This window comes from Sceloporus undulatus, chromosome 5, assembly GCF_019175285.1.
Source record: "Sceloporus undulatus isolate JIND9_A2432 ecotype Alabama chromosome 5, SceUnd_v1.1, whole genome shotgun sequence".
Classification (NCBI taxonomy): domain Eukaryota; kingdom Metazoa; phylum Chordata; class Lepidosauria; order Squamata; family Phrynosomatidae; genus Sceloporus; species Sceloporus undulatus.
The window spans coordinates 159,839,688-159,858,340 of record NC_056526.1 but is presented as its reverse complement, the minus strand read 5'-3'; the positions used below and the strand labels follow the sequence as shown (position 1 = coordinate 159,858,340).

General features: G+C 42.0%; 1 protein-coding gene across 1 annotated transcript in view; it reads right to left on the bottom strand.

Moving 5' to 3' along the window:
- Positions 1-8,118, bottom strand: part of QRFPR (pyroglutamylated RFamide peptide receptor) — a 30,277-nt gene extending 22,159 nt beyond the window's left edge. The window contains exon 1 of the mRNA XM_042469788.1: positions 7,779-8,118. Within this exon, the coding sequence (XP_042325722.1) occupies positions 7,779-8,118 (340 nt within the window). The remainder of the gene's footprint in view (positions 1-7,778) is intronic.
- Between the last annotated feature and the right edge of the window lie 10,535 nt (positions 8,119-18,653).

The window sequence follows — 18,653 nt, the reverse complement described above, 5'->3', positions numbered from 1 at the left end:
GTGATAAGAATTGTTGCTGTTTCGAGTGTTTAAAAAGCCACAACAGCATCAGGAGAGAAGCATGTGCGATAATCTCCTAAATTAGCCTGGTGCTACTGATATGGTAGACTCTTCTCACCAGTGCAGAAATAAGATACAACTTCCAGTCCACCCAGCTTCTGAGAAAGGAGAATACTCTATTGTGTCCTTCATCTCCAGCAGCAAAAGTCTCTGCCTCCCTTACTGTTTCATTATACAATGTATATGCCACTGAACCCTGACAAGGTAAATCTGAAATAAATTTGAAAAGTCTTGCAATAGAGAAGTTAGACAAATGCCTCTCAGGGCAGCAAAATTTGGAAGTCTGCTTTCCCACATCTACAAAATGAATCTTTATACTTTAACGACACTTCAAGTGTATTTTACAAAACATTCCCACAATGTTTACACTTAGGAAACAAAAGCAGGTAAGCAAATTTCCATCAAAATATCACAAAAAGTCACCCTGAAGATAATTTTACATGAGTTTCCATGTAAAATATCTGCCTGTTTTAAAAGCAAGCACACCACAAAACAGCTCAATAGTAACTTGAAATTGTAACAGACAAGGAAACCAAAACAAAATGTAACAAGCTTGTTGTCCAGAAATCTCTTGATGGTTCCAGCATTCCTTCCTTACCAGCTCCAGCTGACTAACTGTAATTGGGGGTGTGGGGACTATATATTTTGTTTTACATGTCCTCCTTGTGCTGCTGACATTCTCTGTTTCCCAAACCTTTGATTATTTTTTCTCTGTTATGCCTCCCCAAATAACATGAATACTGCAAGAACTCCGAAGAGGTTTTTTCTGGTATCAAGTACTTGTCTAGGCTTCCAATCTCTGCATACTGGATATTCTTCTCAGATTTCATGAACATTTCATGTCATTTATACAGTATAACAATGACTGTGACATCAATCAAATGCATTTCAGTATTTGTGAAAGCCATCATTCATTCATTGTGAATGATACTCGACTACATTGGAGGCAAATAAGAAGCAATAATAAGAGACTAGATTCCCATTCCAGCTGTTGTGCATTATTAGATATTTTTCCTTCTGTTGCACCCATCTAACTCTGAACATTTACTGTATTACTAATCTGTATTACAGAACTGCATTTCTACATAAGAAAAACATTAAGTTTCTGAATTTCCCTGCACCTGGATTGTTCATCTATGAAATTAGAGAATTAACTGGCACCTTCCCAACTAAGAACAACTCAGCATCCAGTCTCCCCACTTCCTCTCATCCCTTAAACTATGAGAAATCTTGTTGGAAGACAGAATCAGGATCCCCATCAGGGAGTTGTATATTACTTGGTTAATAAGACAGTGTTGCCAGCATCTGTCTGGGGTCTAAATTAAATGGGATTATATCATTCAGAGCAAGGGAATGTCAGACAGAAATATTAGCAGTTGTGTAAAATTGGGCACGGTCTATAAATCTAAGGAGATTATCGCACACCCAAATAAAGTGTCCTATCCCTGATGGGCTACAGTTGCATTATGGGTTGCTATCAGATTTTATCGCACGCAAAACACCACAACTGCCACTAGGTGACTACAACCTGTCTCCCAGCTGCATTTAGCCCACCTATTTTCAAGTATGGAAGTTTCCTGTTCTTGAAAATCAGTGTGCTAAATGCGGCTGGGAGACGGGTTGTAATTGCTTGGCAGCAGCGGCAGCATTTTGGCATGTGATAAAATCTGATAGCAAACCATAACATGACCTTATCCTGTCAGGGATATGATGCTTTATTTGAGTGTGTGGTAATCTCCTAAATGCACTTGAAAAGCTTGGTGCATTCTGATGTCTAAGGAAGTCTTGTGAATCTCTAACTCATTTGCCATAACAGCACCAGATGTAATCCTCTTCTCTCAACCTTTTATTATTATAATCATTCTCATTCTTGTTATAATATATAAAGATAACAAAATAATTACTTTGAAAATAAAGGCTGAGATTCTAGATCAGTGGCATCAATAGGGGGTGCAGTGGTGAGGACTGCACTGGGTGACACCCCAGAGGCCCACCTATCACAGCCTGTTTTACTTAGCAGCAGTCACTGTGAATGACAGAGGTCTGTTTTCCTACTGATTGGGTCATAGCATGTGATGTTTCTTTCCCCTTCCTCCAGAAGCAAGATTCCTGTTGCATTTCTTCATCACACAGAGATCACTAGCAAGAAAGGGATGGAAATGTTAGTATGCTGTGCCTTGATTGACAGAAGAATAGACTTCCATTACTCACAGTGGTAGCTGCCTAGTAAGTCAGGTTTGAGGTACTTTTACAACCCCTACTTATTCCCTCCCCTGTTGAAAACTTAGAGATCATGAATCAGTTACAAGTGGGGTTTCTAGGTTTCCATTCATAATTTCAGTCGTAAATTCCAGCCAATAACCATTCTGCTTTGAATCCTCAGAACACCGCTGTACTCAGTTACTATATAAATGGTCTAGATCCTATCTGACCTTGGATGCTAAGCAGGGTCAGCTTTAGTTAGTACGTGGATCGGAGACCACCAACGATACCAGGTGTTATATGCTACATTTCAGGGGAAGGAGCTGGCAAATCCACCTCTGAGTATTACTTGTCTAAAAAAACTGTATGAAATTCATGGGATCACCATAAGTCAAAAGCTGATTTGAAGGCACACACACACATTTAATTCTTCTACATCTGTCACAGCTGATTCAGTAAGGTTCATGAGACAAAGCCTAGCCTGTCACCCACCACCATAAAAATACCAGTTCTTCCATCCTAGCATGGCCATAAAAACACAAAATAAAAAGAATTTGCTGACACCGTACCATAGTCACACCAGCAGTTGGCCCTGTCTGCTTTTGACTTGTGTATACAGAACATCATTCACTCTGCATGTACAACACAGCAGAACTCGGGACATAATTGTTTTGTGTTCCTCTCTTCATCTCCACAGATACAAGGAATGATATTGAAGATACCTGATATGCCTGGATGTCAGAAATGACCCTGCTTGTGCCAGTGATGGCTGGTGCCTCCAGTGCCAATAGGATGATGAATCTACTTCATTTTTTAGTCCATGTTGCAAATCATCTATTAAACCTGTTATGGGGGGAGACAAGGGTTTACCACCTTGGACAGTCCCTTTACAGTTTGCACTATATCTCAGCATGGATTCCTTCCCCACTGGTATGGCAACTACCAAACTGCACTTAGGGCAGAAAAATGAAATGCACAGATATAGGATGGGGGACACCTGGCTGAATGAAAGTACATGTGAAAGGGATCTAGGAGTCCAAGTAGATAATAAATTGTACATGAGTCTACAGTGCGATGCGGCAGCTAAAAAGGCCAATGCAATTTTAGGCTGCATCACTAAAGTCTAGTTTCAGATCAAGAGACGTAATAGTGCCCTTTTCTTTTGCCTCTGGTCAGGCCCCCCTGGAATATTGTGTCCAGTTCTGGGCACCACAATTCAAAAAGGACATTGAGAAACTGGAGCGTGTCCAAAGGAGGGCAATTAAAATGGTGAAAGGTCTGGAAACCTTGCCCTATGAGGAACGATTTAGGGAACTGGGGATGTTTAGCCTGGAGAAGAGAAGGTTAAGAGGTGATATTGTTACCAGCATTGGTGCCTTAAAATCCTAAATGTGTATGACTTTTCTTCTGATGACCCTATGCAGAGAGCCTGATGGGATACCTGACCTAAGAATTCTCCATCACTGCAAGACGGACAGGTCACGTAGGCTATTGAAATATAGATCAAAGGGGCCCAGATAGGAGTTGCCAACAGAAAAGAGTCATTCACACCTTTGAGGCAGATTTATGGCCAGGATGCTTTGCCAGGCCAGAACCATTCTCACCTTGAAGACTTCTATAGATCAAGCAATCTTTAATATGTAGATTTGGCTTTGCTTTGAAATGTGGAAACAACTCTTCGCCTGAGGCAAGATTTTGCCTATTTAAGGTCCCTCAAATATTTTGTCTATGTTCTGTCTTAGAATCCAGACAGGCTTCATGTCAGTCTGAGTTCTGATATAGTTCCAATCCACTCTCCCTCCCTTCCTTCCCCTCCGTGTTGCTGAGTCTTCATCAATCTGGATCTGCAGCACCACCAATACAGGTGAATATTCCCATTAGAAAGCCTCATGTTATCTATCCAGCGCTAACTTACTATATTCCTGAGATCTTGGATGATTGTGTGAGTGTATGATTATCTTGTGTGAGTGTATGATTGTCTTATGTGTGAATGAATAATAAACAGTATTCAGTTTTCATAAAACTTGTCTCTGTTGACCTATTACCTTGGCTACCTTCGTATACATAGGATAGAGACCGCTCCTCTGTCTGAGCTAATGATAAATTCCCCAGACCAAGGTCTCCTTATTACAGTTGGTGGAGAAAAGCGGGCAGTCCCTGAATTCTGAGTATTCCAAACTGATCACTTGGAGTATTCTGATTTCAGACGTAAAGTCTAAAAGGAATATAGGTCAAAAAGACGCAAAGAGAAGTGTGTGTGTGTTGTTTCTGTGTGCGTGGCCACAAGGGCTTGGGACTATTGTGGGCTGGCTGAACCCCCATTTCATCTCTTTGGTTAGTTGTTCTGCAGTTGGGCTCTGGCTGCGGAGATTGGATCAACCCACTGGAGACTGCTAGCTGTCCTTGGGCCTGGTGTCAGAGCAGGCTTTCCTGACACCTTGTTTTTATTTTTTGCTATTTTGGGTTGGGAAAAACAGGATAGGTGCTAGTCTCCCCCATCTCCCCCATTCTCATTTGTCATACAGGATCAGGTTTAAAATCAGAATTGCATCCCCAAAAGACCGTGCTGGTAGAGGCAGGTACAGCAGAGGGAGACGTCTCTTTGCTTGTGATTTGTAAGCCCTTTACGAAAGGTCGCCCCCCTCTTCTTGTCAAATCCCCATCCCAGAGGCCCCTTTTTAGGAAGAAAGCCTTCAGCCTCTTTGGAATCTAGTTTGTCTCACCAAAGTGGAGCCATTGAGATTACTCTGGTGAAACTTTGGACCAGGGGGACAAACGCTCTGACCTAGCTGGAGACGTCCCTTGGTCTGTGTCTGCAGCACAGCAGGAGTCTCTTGGGCATTTTCCTTTGGATATGGATGATAAGGGTTTGCCTTTCTGAGGTCTGCAGGGCAACTGTGCATGTCTGGCCCTTGGGAAGGAGGGGAATGTAGTATCTTGGGGGTCTCTGGGGGCTGTTGTTCTCTAGGAAAGGTTGGACCTTCTGATGTTTTCATCTCCCTTTGGGGAATGGGAGCAGGCTGACTAGGGCTTTTAGGTGGATCTGAGAAGCATTCTCTTGGGGAAAACACCCTAATTTTCTTTTGGTTGTCCCTCTTCCGGGCAAGGGCCTTTTCTTGTCTTTTTGCTAGCATCGCACGAAACCCATTAGAAAGCCACTCTAACTCTTGGAAAGGGGTGTTTGGCCTCACATATCTCCTTCTACTTTGGTGGTCAAGATACTCCTTGCTTTTCGGATGGAGTTTACCGTATAGTTCACAAATAAATTCTCCCTCCATATCCTCGGAGGAAAAGACTTTTTTTGCAAGCAACATCTTTTTGGCAATGTATGCCTCTGGATCCTCATTTGTTTTTTGTTCTAGATCATAGTATAAACTTTCGGGTGCTTCTCCTGGCCACAACAGGATCAAGATTTGTCCCATCCAGGAATACATATCTTTAGACACAAGGCCTCGACACATCACTACTGCTTCTAGAGTATCTCTGTGTGTGGGAGACATGCAAAATCTTGCTAACTGTGTTAGATCTGCACCTTTTGCATATGGGAAACTGTTCATCACCCTTAGCAATATGATAGCCCTGTTTAAATATTTGAAAGGATGTCATATTGAGGAGGGAGCAAGCTTGTTTTCTGCTGCTCCAGAGAACAGTACCTGGAACAATGGATGCAAGCTACAGGAAAAGAGATTCCAGCTCAACATTAGGAAGAACTTCCTGACAGTAAGGGCTGTTCGACAGTGGAACACACTCCCTCGGAGTGTAGTGGATTCTCCTTCCTTGGAGGTCTTTAAGCAGAGGCTGGATGGCCATCTGTTTGATTTGGATTTCCTACATGGCAGGGGGTTGGACTGGATGGCCCTTGCGGTCTCTTCCAACTCTATGATTCTATGATTCTATGATTCTAAATGTCAATGGTGTGTGCCTCACCCACTGCAGTCTAATTCTGAGCAAAACCAGCAAGAGGAAGGGCATGTGACTATAGAATTTGAAACCTCTTTGGCCACTGTATTTATGAAACAAAAAATATACAGTGACTATTATCACAACTGACCCAATCCAGCTTCCCTCCTGGTATCATAGGAAACAACTTCTCCCAAATCCTTTCTGTTCTCTGTAACATAAAATCATGCCTGACTTCTGGGAATGACAAATTGCAGTTTCATGTTATATTTCCTTCAAAATGCTGAAAATGTAAATGCAGTTTCCACCCATTCATTTCAGGACTTATTTCTAACTGCACTTATGTCTCATCTGGAGTGTCAAGGGAGCCACCCTTGTAGATATTGCAACAGAAGCAATCCAACAAAAGCACAGGTACAAAAATGTCAACCTGTGGAACTGAAAGAGTCTTCCCAAACAGCATATATTGGTACAAAATATAGACACAAATCCATCAGCTCCTGTTATAATGACCACTGGACAGGGTGATGAGAGTTATAGTCAAATAGATGCCATCATTAGCACATGAAATCCAAGTGTGGAATAAGGAGAAGTAAACATTTATAGGCACACTAAGAGCAGCGACGTACACCATCATCACCACCCAGGTGTAAATTTGTTTTACTGAAGAACAGACCAGTGTAGTTGTGGCTACTTCTTTAACCCCAACTGGCATGCATGCCATATTTCTAAGAATTGTGGTTTTCTCCCTAAGAACCTTTCTTAAAAATGAAAATTTGACACATGATTTACAGGAGGGGGGGGGAGTCACAGAGCATGTATTTTTAGATGTTAGTTTCCAGAATCCTCCAGCCATCATGGGCAAGAGCTTAGCAAAATAACTTTTTCTGGACCCAGAATCTCTAGACAACTGGGAAAAGAGCTTAGAAAAAGTTTATTTTTTGGACCACAGCTCCCAGTATACTCAACCAACATGGGCAAAAGCTTAGGAAAAGTTCTTTCTTGGACCTGAGCTCATCAAATCCATCAGCCAGCACAGTCAGAGTTTGGAAAAAATTCTTGATGGAGGGGGGGGGGGGAAATTCTCAGAATCCCCAACCAATATGGACAAATGCTTGAAAAACTTGATTTTGGACTACAATGTTCAGAATCTGCCAAACAACATGCCAAGAGCTCAAGAAAGTGACTTTTCTGGACTCCGATTCCCAGTGGGTGAGTGGGAGCCATAGTCCCCCAAAGTAAGTTTCCCCAGCTAGGCTTCTAAAATGGCTATCAGGTGACCCTTTTGACCTGATGCTTCGGTTTGAGCGTTGGGCTATGACTCTGGAGACCAGGGTTCAAATCCCCACTGAACCATGAAAGCCACTTGGGGACTTTGGTCAAGTCACACTCTCTCAGCTCAGAGGATGGCAAAAGCAAAAAGTTGTGCTCCCTTGCACTTCCTCTCATTTTTGCTGCCCATCCATGCAGCTGGAAGGCACACACACATGAAGAAACATGCCATGAAAACCCCATGATGGGTTCTCCTTAGGCTGGCCATAAATCAGAACTGACTTGAAGGCCCACAACCACCATCACCATCACCATTCCCCCTATACCCGCCTTTACTCACTCACCTCCCATCCAGTGGCTGGAGATGTTCTGCAACATGGTGAAGGGGACGCAGAAGAAGGTGATGAGGAGGTCACTGAGGGCCAGCGAGCAGATGAAGATGTTGGTGACGGTGCGCATGGCTTTACGCCGGGCCACCACATAGAGGACCAAAGCATTGCCAAAGAGGGCTAGGGCGAAGATCAGGGCACAGGTGAGGACAAAGGCTACCTTGGCCCGGCTGGGCAGTTCTGGGATGTAGACCAAGGGCTTGAGGCCATAGAGGGTGATGAACTCCTCCCGGGTGATGTTATTCTCTCGCAGGAGCTGCGCAAACTGTGCTGGGGTAATGTTCAGCGAATGCATGTCCACGCAGGGCAACCAAATGTCCTAACCATAAAGGAAGGGGAGGAAGTGGAGGAGGAGGCCCCTCAAAATGTAGGACCTTCCAGAAAACATGGAGGACCTGCCCTCTCTTATAAATATCAATCCATACTTTTTGGGTTGTGGTTTGTGGTTGAGTGCCTTCTAGTTTCTCCGATGATGCCAGCTACAGATGCTGGTGAAACGTCAGGAATAAACTCTTCTAGAATACAGCCACAGAGCCTGGAAAAACCCACAAAAACACTAAGCCTTCATTTCAAGTCGTTTCCAAGTTATGGCGACCCTAAGGCCAGCCTACTACCATGGGTTTTCTTTGGTAGATTTCTCTAGAGGGGGTTTGCCACTGCCATTCTTGGAGGCTGAGAGCCTGTGACTTGCCCAAGTGGGTTCCATGCTGGTTAAGGATGCTCAGAATGGAGGATCTTTGGGCAGAAAGTAGAAAGGGAGGGCATGTCCGGGAAAAGGAGGACGTCTGGTCACCCTGTAGCCACAGGAAGGGAAGGATCGGCTTGGGAGCACTCACCAGGGAGGGCTTAAATGGGACCTGGCTGGACCTTTCTCTCCCGGGATGGAGAAGCTTGGAAAGCAAGTAATGGGGAGCCTTCTTTCCGCTGATGGAGCGCCTTCTGGTCGGAGGAGAGAGAGGCGATGCCTCTGCGAAGGGACCGCAGAAAAGTTAAGGCTCCAAGAGCATCCTCCATGAGCATCCTCGCCGCCTGGATGCAGGAATGCAGGCGCACCTGAAGGCTGCCCAGCGAACGCCCTGATTGGAGGCTTTGAGCCACGCTCTGAGCCAATTGGAGAAGAGGAAGGACCACTTCTCTCGCGCTCTCTCTTTCTGGTCCCCCTCCCCTCCCAGAGGTGATGTCCAACTGAGGCTGCATCCACACTGGAGAAATAACCCGGTTTGGCACCACTTTAAATCAGAAATAAGAGATTATTTCTGCAAAGGTGGCAGCAGCCCCAGATGTTGAGAAACCTGCAGGGCGGATTCAGCTTTAAAGTGGGCAGCACTGTTAAGATGCATCCACCCTGCAGGTTTCTCAACATCTGGGGCTGCAGCCAACTTTGCAGAAATAATCTGGCATGATGCCACCTGCAGAGAGATGCAGGATAGATGCAGCCTTACAAGTGGCGTCAAATTTATTGTAGCAAACAATGCAATAAAGTTTGAGCTGGAGGGAAATGTGAGTTCTGGTGCTACCACAAACTACAATTCCCGCAACCCTCTTTGCTTATTCAAGCTTGGTTTTAGTCTTATTTTTGAAATTTACAACTGAAATAAAGCATTAAATCACACAAAATGAAATAGTTCCTTTCTTGATTATTCTTTCCTTCTTAATATCACAAGTTGAAATCTTATTTGTCTTTTTTCATAGTTGTCTTCCCAACCTTCAGTCCTCTGAATAGGTTCTTCTCTTTTCCATCATTCACCTCTGATACTGGATTCCTGACTTTTATTTAGAAATTAATAATACCATCAAAGATATATTACTTCATCATAATCTCGACTTTCGATTCTCCTTTCACTTATCCCATTTTAAATAAACAACCAAAATCTTTCCCCCAACACATGATTCTTCCTTGATTATGACTGTTCTTCTCCATGCATGCATGCAGATATATATATATATATATATATATATATATATATATATATGAGAATATGTATCTTTATATAGGTCTAACAATAAGCATCGATATACAACCAATGTATGCACAGAATTCCCAGAATTCCATAGCATGGAACTGTGGTTAAAATAGTGTCAAACTGAATTATTTATGCAGGGTGCATGCAGCCTTAAAGTGGTATCAAATCGGATTACCTCTGCAGGTATATAATCCATGGGATGCAGTAGTTTACTGGTTAAGACATCAGTTGTGAGGATCAGAATATCAGAAAACAGTTGGCAGTTCGAGACCCAAGTGCTGCATGATGGTTGAGCTCCCATCACTAGTCCCAGTTTCTGCCAACCTACCAGTTCCAGTTTCTGCAGTGTGTTTTGGATTCTGGGCTGCATCCACACTGGAGAAATCATCTGGTTTGGCACCGCTTTAACTGCCTTGGCTCAAGGCTATGGAATTGTGGGAGTTGGAGTTTGTTGTGGGGCCCAGAGCGGAGCATGTTGCTGTAGTCTTAGACTAAAAGTCTTTTCTCCATCCCTTCGTCATCATCCTGCCAGTGCCAATGGTAATTAAAACGTTATTATTTAGCTAGATAGAGGATGAGGAAGAAAAGGTGTCTGAGTGGGTTTTAAAGATTTTGTACAAGGCAGCTTCTTTGTCAAAGCCCTTGTTAACCACCATATGCCTGCGGTTTTTCCAGAGGATTAAACTGTTTTTCACAAGAAAGGGGGAATTTCACCACCAGAAAAGATAATGCCACAGTAGAGAAATTACTTTTGAGAGCTGAATCCCATTGTGCTGCTTGGATACTTTTTCCTAGCAAGCCTTATTAAAAATGTGAATAAAGAAATGTTAAGAAACTGTTAATAAAGGAGTGGTTATATTTTAAAAGACTGGTGAGGAACATAATCGTTGTAATGGGAAAAACTAGCCAGGCAGCTCTAATTAAGCAATCTCCGTTAATTCTTATTTTAGACGTATAGTACTAGAGTATAAACAATTACTATAGTAATGAGTTGTGTGTGTCTTTAGGGAAACAAATGAGGAGAAAGCAGAAAAAAGCAATTATAAAGCAGGTCCACTCTTGGCAAACACAGCAAACATATCACCATTCTCATGATTTATATTGTACCCTTTTCCTAAAGCTGGTCCGCTTTCTGAGTTTCATCTCATTTTCCACTGCTGTCCCTTTAAACCAGGATTGGGGGGGGGGGGGAATTAATTTTGATCAAAAATATAGCGTTTTTGTTTGTTTTACCCTCCCTTTATACTAGCCCTGCATCCACAAAATGAGCCAGAGTCAATGGTAAAGTGAATTAGCTATCGTGTGATACCTTCTTTTAACCTGAAAGACAAAACACAAAATGTTCTGATCAACCCATTGAGACAGCCACTGTTAAAATAGTTAACGACCAAGTTTTGCCATCAATTGCAACAGTACAGAATTCTATAGTGCAGAAGGGTGCTATAGAAGTATCAAGGCAGCCTGGGTAAGTAGAGTGCCGCCTTCCTTCTGGAAGGATCTTTCAAAATAAGCTCTTTGGGGGGCAGAAACACCAAATTGTTGACCTCAGGTTCATAACACACTGAAGAAATAATCCAGTTTGAGACCACTTTGACTGCCCTGGCTCAGTGCTAGGGAATGCTAGAAACTGTAACTGATTTTGGCACCAGAGCTCTCTGACAGAGCAAGCAAAATGTCTCACAAAACTATAGTTCCCAGAATTCCCTAGCACTAAGCCAGGGCACTTAAAAGCAAACTGCCACATCCCCTCCTAGCTTGTGTGTTCTTCCTCATTAATGGCTTTCCCCATCTTGACCACACTCTGATGTTGCTTGGCCCCTGGTGTCCCAGCTTTCATCTGTGAAACACTGGAGGTTATGAAGTTCAAGATGAAGCAAAGGAAAATGATGCCAAAGTACTTACAAAATTTTGGAAGGCATAACTGCTCACCCTAAAGATTAAATGGATAAGCAGGGAACTAGGGTAAATTGTAACTGTCTGATGTATGGGCATCAGGCTCAGGTGCGGCTAAGAAAACATACACATGTCAAAAAGTACAAAAAGGCAAAGCAAAGAACATGACACCTACATTACCAGACATTGAGGCGTTACAAACCGCCGCTTTGCGGCGGTCTCCCGACGCTGCTGTTTGCTCCGCGAGGGAGCCGCTGCAGCCAAACCGCGCGGCTCCCTTACGGAGCAAAAAAGAAGCTCCAAAATGGAGCTTCTTCTGGCAGCGTGCTAATGACGTCGCGAGGCACCAATGGCGCACTCGCGACGTCATTAGTGCTGCGCGACGTGCAAACGCACAGCATCCGTTACGTCAAGATGGCGGCGGCCGTGTGGAACGGCTACCGCCATTTGTTACAGACAGAGTCTGTAACAGGAATAGGGGCGTCTGGAAGAGACGCCCCTTTTTTAAACTGGGACATCCTGAGGACGTCCCAAATGGCAGTTTGTAACTCGCCATTATAGCCTTTAACTTTACTGTAATCACTTTGTCAGCTTTTAACCCAAAAATGCTGACAAACATATTGAAATGTCTTATTCAAATCATATTCTGTACTTTTCTCAAAGCAAGAGCTCAAGACAGTTTACAATATTAAAACAAAACCAGTGCAGATAAAGACATACAAAATATTATCTTTAAAATATGTTTTGACTATGGCCCTATTCTCACTGACGGTTTTGCCCTGGATGTAACTGGGCAGATTCGGGGAGTCCCCTCCTGAATCTCTCTGTAAGCAAGTGCCCACTACAAATCAGGGTCATTTTAACCCAAATGCCCTCTTGGGGGAATCAGGTTTAACATGAAGGCACCTGCTGTCAATCAAGTGATCGTCATAGGTGACGTTTCCAGCAATCATTGGGGCATCGGAAGTGTGCTCCCCCCTCCTTTTTTTAAAGAACCAGGCGCCAGAATGTGCACATTTTGTCAAATTTAAAAACCTCGTGTGTGTGTGTGTGTGTGTGTGTGTGTGTGTGTGTTGTGGGCATTTGGGTCAGTGCAGGTTATGAGCTGCCCTTGGCCCCATTCTCAACCCAAAAATGCAAGCTAATGCCATCTCTGCATCCTGTATCCCACCCCCTTGCCACCCCAGAATGCCTCATACGAATGTAATAATAATAATAATAATAATAATAATAATAAATTAATTCCTTACCTCAGAATGCCATGCATTTTTTTTCCTTTCCCTAGGCCAGTGGTGGTGAACCTTTTAGAGGCCAAGTGCCCAAACTGCAATCCAAAACCCACTTATTTATTGCAAAGTGCCATGTCCCTCTGGTTTTCTAGTAACAAACTCTGGCAAACTCTGTGCTGGGGCAATGGCACATGTGCCCACAGAGAAGGCTCTGAGTGCCACCTCTGGCACACGTGCCATAGGTTCGCCATCACTGCCCTAGGCTACCCCTGAATTCCTTAGAGACAGTAGCAAAAGCTGTATCAATTTGCCAAATTGGAAAGAGAAACGTTTGTAACATTCAAATTGTAGCATTCATTCGCAAAGGAAAAAAAGTTTTTTGCAAAGTACTCTTCTTGCAAAGGACTCCTTTCAGGAGGAAGCCAGGAAATGAAAGGGAAAGTGAACAAGCAGCTAGCCACATTCTATCTAAATATAGATCTACCTGAAGCAAAAAACATGCACATTTTTTGCCAAAAATAATAATAAAAAAATGAAAACCAAAGGGAAAAGGTCCCTGCTGGAGAGCAGAGGTTTGGCTTGCTGTGGCCCCCTGACCTGACCCTGTCAGTCACCCCCTTTCTGCCTCCTGTTACCCTTTTGCCTCCTATCAGATGTTCCTTTTTTGCATCCTTCCTCCGGCTCCTTCCTCCTCCCCCTCCTCCTTCTTCGATGAGGGGAGGGAATGCCCTGCCCTCTGAGCTTAATCCCTCCCTGAACTTGACCCGATCATGATCGGGGGCAAGTTCATATTCAGCAGAACCCAGTTTTTGTGTTTTTTTTCCAAAAAAGACAGATTTTGCCCCGAATCTGGATGCCTCGCGTAAGAGGGCATTTCCTTGTGCATGCCTCAAAATGGATTGTGACAGAATTGGGGCCAATATGAATTTCACGTGGAAGCATCGAATCTTGATCCGGGGTAAAGTGTAGTCTGAATGGGCCCTTAAATATTAATAACCATTTAAAATATAGATAGAAAAATAAAAATAAAAAGCAATATTACAATGATACAGTTAACAAAGCCTCTATTAAAGAAGTTTACTTTCATAAAAAATGTTTTTTCACTTCACCAGACCTCATTTTATTATTATTATTATTATTATTATTATTACTATTATTATTTATAAAGCGCTGTAGATTTGCATTTTTTCATCTTGCCATCTGTCTAGGTAGAAAGTTTTTAGCAGAGTCGGCACTGAGAGGATGGTGAAAGAGGCTTGACAAAACACAGACCTTCAATATCAGGTTCAGATAGCATGTTTGCAGTAAAAAGTGCAATAAAGCTTGTGCTGAGAAAGAATGGGATTCTGTCTTTGTACTCCTACTATAGCTGTGTGGGGCAGCCTAGAACAGGAAAGGGGCTTAATGTTGGGAACTACTGTCTCCAAAATCCCTCAAATAGTATGGATGAGCAGGTCAACAGAAAGAAAAGGGGAAAGCAGATAAACCTGTCTCATCAGCTATCCCCCAGGACACAGAGAGAGAGAGAGAGAGAGAGTTTGGCCACAAAAGTGAAAATCATAAGAAAAATGGAGGCTGGTGAAAGGATAAAAAGTATACATGGATGAATTTTAGAGAAGTGGTCTCTAGAAAGTTCAAAATGTTCCTGTTTATTTATGCAAGGCTTGCCTGACCTGATTGTTTCATTTCACATGTGTCTATTGTTCATTTTAGATCAAAGGTTAACTTAAACATATTGGATTGCTCTTTATTTTGCTTTTTTTATTTGTTTATTATTTGGTGGTGTAGGAATTTACTTCTTACATGAATCCTGCTTGTGGTCCTAGCCATCTCAAATCAGCCATTTGATAACCTATGCAATGATACTGAGTATTCCTCTGTAGTCCTCCTTATACCAACCAAGCGAATTTGCTCATATTCATTTTACACAACTGATGATAACAGGCTTCTTGGACAACAGCCATATTGGCATAACAGCATAAACAGTAGGCAGAGAAGTAGTCTTATTAATGGATGAATGCACACTGCTGAAGCTGGCAAAAGTCATTTTAAAAGATTTCCCAAGTGTATTCTGCAATGAAATTCAGTTGAATATAAGAAGTTTGAAGCCAGAAGACTTAATTAAGTGAAAATTTTAATTTGCAAATAGAAGTCAACACACCAGGATGTATTCAAGTTAAAATCAAAAGGGGGACTAAAATTTTTCTTCGAGCTTTTTAAAGATATGCTTTTGACTGTCTAAAGTTTCAACTTTTTTTTTTTCAGTCTAAAGATTTTTTAAAAAACTTTAAATGGCAGTTCTTTTCAACAGATCTCTAGAAGTGCTACATCTTCCAAGGAAAAAATAGACATTTGTAAAGAGTAATTGCTACTCTTAAATTGTTACTTTTAAATTCCATCCAAGTAAAAGAAAGACTTGAATGTCAAAAGCACTGCTATGTTACTGCTTCTCTTAATCAAATTGAAAGAAAATCAATGTTTTCTGAAGTGTTAAAAATGGATTTGCCATATTACACTACATAGAGATTGGCAGTGAGAGTGAGAGTGTTTTTCAATGAAGATTGCACTTTGATGACATATTCCTAGGAACCTCATAACATCATCTCATTTTTAAATAAAATTTTACACCAAAATGTGACTGTTTGCTGTTTAATAGCTCCACACCTCAAAAAAGCTGAAATGCAAACCAGTAGTAGTCTTCTGATTACCTCCAGGTCATGTTTTGGTCAATCTTCAACCAGAAATAGTGGGGTCCAGTCCCCCATTTGGAGGCAGAATGAATATTGCTCCCACGGCAGTTGCCCACCAGTGATCCAGAGATATCTTTCTGTGGCACAATTTTTGGTATTGTAGACTGAATGACCCAGCCTTTTCTGAATTGTAGAGGTATGTGGAAATCTCACTTCTCTCCACTAGCGCCAAATCAAAAGTGTTTTGAACTATTCCCAGGGGCTTTTCTACATGATTAGAATAATTTTCATTCCAAATAGAATGTGATTTGCCCACATGCAATTCACAGGAGTTAAGACTTTGAGGGCGTGTGTGAAAAACTCCTTAAACTTTTTTGGCAGAGGGAGGTTGAATGGGTGCAAATAAATGCAAATTTGCATAGGAAAGTGAAGACAATTAACCATTGATGCAAATGTGTGAAAATTTGTAGCAATTCGCATAATATACTTATGTGTAGACTAGTTCATAATTGCAATGACAATGATTGCAGTGATTGATGAGATTTTCCCTTTTGACACTACCATGGAAGAAAATCCTTAAGGTATGTGTTCTTGTACAAGAGAATCTGTGACAGGATGGGGTAGACCGAGGACCAAACTAGATATGAACAACCCAACTACATTCAGGTGTCTGTTCTATTTGTAGAGAAACATTTGGTTTTTATAATGCCATAATATGCTCACTTTGTGCTGAGCTTGTGTCTCCTGAAAGAAAATAAATACTCCAGCAGTTGGTATACCCTTGACTGAAGAACAGTATACTCCTTCTATCTGGGAAGATCATCTTCTCCACCTTCAGCTTTGGGCGGGACACACATGGAGCAGTGAGGGAGGACGGGGACACCCACCTAGCCAAGCAGATCAGCCAAATCAAACCTGGCAATCAATGCAGTGACAGACATCACAGCCAGATCACCCTCACATACAGGAGCTGGTAATAAAATGAAGAAAACCCACCCTTTATTATTTGTGAAAAATCATCCAGGGAAAGGTCAGAAGAGAAATTCTAACATAGGGCCTGAACAGATAGGCCAAAATAAAACTGCTTTGAGTCACTTTGGAGATATGCTGTTTAAATGACACACACATTTTAAGAGGCCAGATGGCTGTGCCAAAACTGCACTCCAGTCCTTAGGACTGGAGCATGGCCTTGGTGCAGCTCCCAGCCTCTTAGGATGCATGCTGCATTTAAACAGCATACCTCCAAAGTTACCTGAAGCAGATTTATTTTGGCCTGTCTGTTTGGGCCCTTAGTTTACAAAAGTTTCTACAGCTACCTTTCATAAGCAGGGGTATGCTTGGAGCCATTATGGAAGAAACAACTCAGAGAAGAGTCATGAAGAAAGTAGATACTAAGAAAGCAATTTACATATCAACAAGCAGTTACTCAGAAAAACAAAATGGAAGAGATACCTGGGTTTTGGTTTCTTATGCCATGTTAACATTAGATTACTATGTGATTGTATTATTCCTCAACTTCTAATATCTGTTGCATATAAATCAGTGGATGACATTTTGTTTATAACATTAAGAATACTATATGGAGAAAGGGAGCTGAATCTCTCCCTGTTTTCAAATCCCCTACTTCATCTTGCACTGTTACTTTTTCCAAAACCAACCCATGACACTGTAATTAAAATTAACCTGGAACAATGGAGGGGGTGAAGGTACTGGTCTATCCACCAGTGTCCTTGTACATATACTTCAAGTTGCCCATCTCCAGCCTGCCTGGAGGAGGGGTTCTAGTGGAATAGAAGGATAAAAGCACCAACCAATGGCCGAATGCATGGGTCCCTCCTACTACCTAAAGCTGTCATCCACTGGGGCCTCTCTTTCTTTTTGGATGAAGATAGTGTTTCTTGCTTTGTTTTGTTTTCATTCATTCCTGTTTACATCACTCACTTTAGTCCAGAGTTCTTCTGACTCGCAGTCAATTAGGCTTAATAACACAAATCTAGTTTTGTATTATCTTGAAATTCTATGGGGATGTTATTCAGGTTGTATTTTGGCATGATGGTTGGTTTGGTGTTCTTTTTTAGCTTTGTGCTAGTTTTTGATATTAGCAGTTCACGGTCTGTGCCATAATCGGGTCTTGCTTTTTGCAGAGACAATGAAGCTTCTCCATCTTCTGCTACCAAATGTGTATCATAGAATCATAGAATCGTAGAGTTGGAAGAGACTGCAAGGGCCACCCAGTCCAACCCCATGCCATGCACAAACTCTCAATCAAAGCATCCCCCGACAGATGGCCATCCAGCCTCTTTTTAAAGAACTCTAAGGAAGGAGACTCCACTACATTCCAAGGGAGTGTGTTCCACTGTCGAAGAGCCCTTACTGTCAGAAAGTTCCACTTATGACTATCACATGTCCTGTTTGGTGTGTCATCAATTTCTTCCTGGACTCCAGCACAGACACTTTCAATCTCATCTTTTTCTGCCTCTGTAGTTGGAACATAAACTTGGATTATGGTTATATTGATGGGTTTTCTCTGAATGTTATTGGTATTACTCAGTCAAACTTTGCATTATATCCCTTGACCATTTTTGCTACATTTCTCCTCACTATTAATGCCTCCCCATTTCTTCTTATATTTCCATTTCATGAGTAAAACACTGTGTAATTATCTGACTGAAAACATCCCATTCTTATCCATTTTAGATCATTCATTCCAAGTACGGAAATGTTCATATGCTCCATTTCTTATTTCCAATGCCTGGCTTTCTATGATTCATGCTTCTCACATTCCATGTTTCTATCATATGTGTTGTGAGAATCTTTCTCTTTAATTTAAAAGACACAAGAAAGTGAGCAACTTTTAAGTTTTTTTTTTTTCTGAAGAAAATAAAGAGTCCCAGCATAGAATGCCCCTATTCCCAGAATATGGAGAACTTGAGCTTGTCAGGGAGACAGAGAAGGCTAAACTACCGCACCTTCCTGCCACAGTTGTTCATTAGTACACATACACCCGTGGAAATCTAAATGGAAACAAAGTGTCTTACATTTTGAAATGCATTT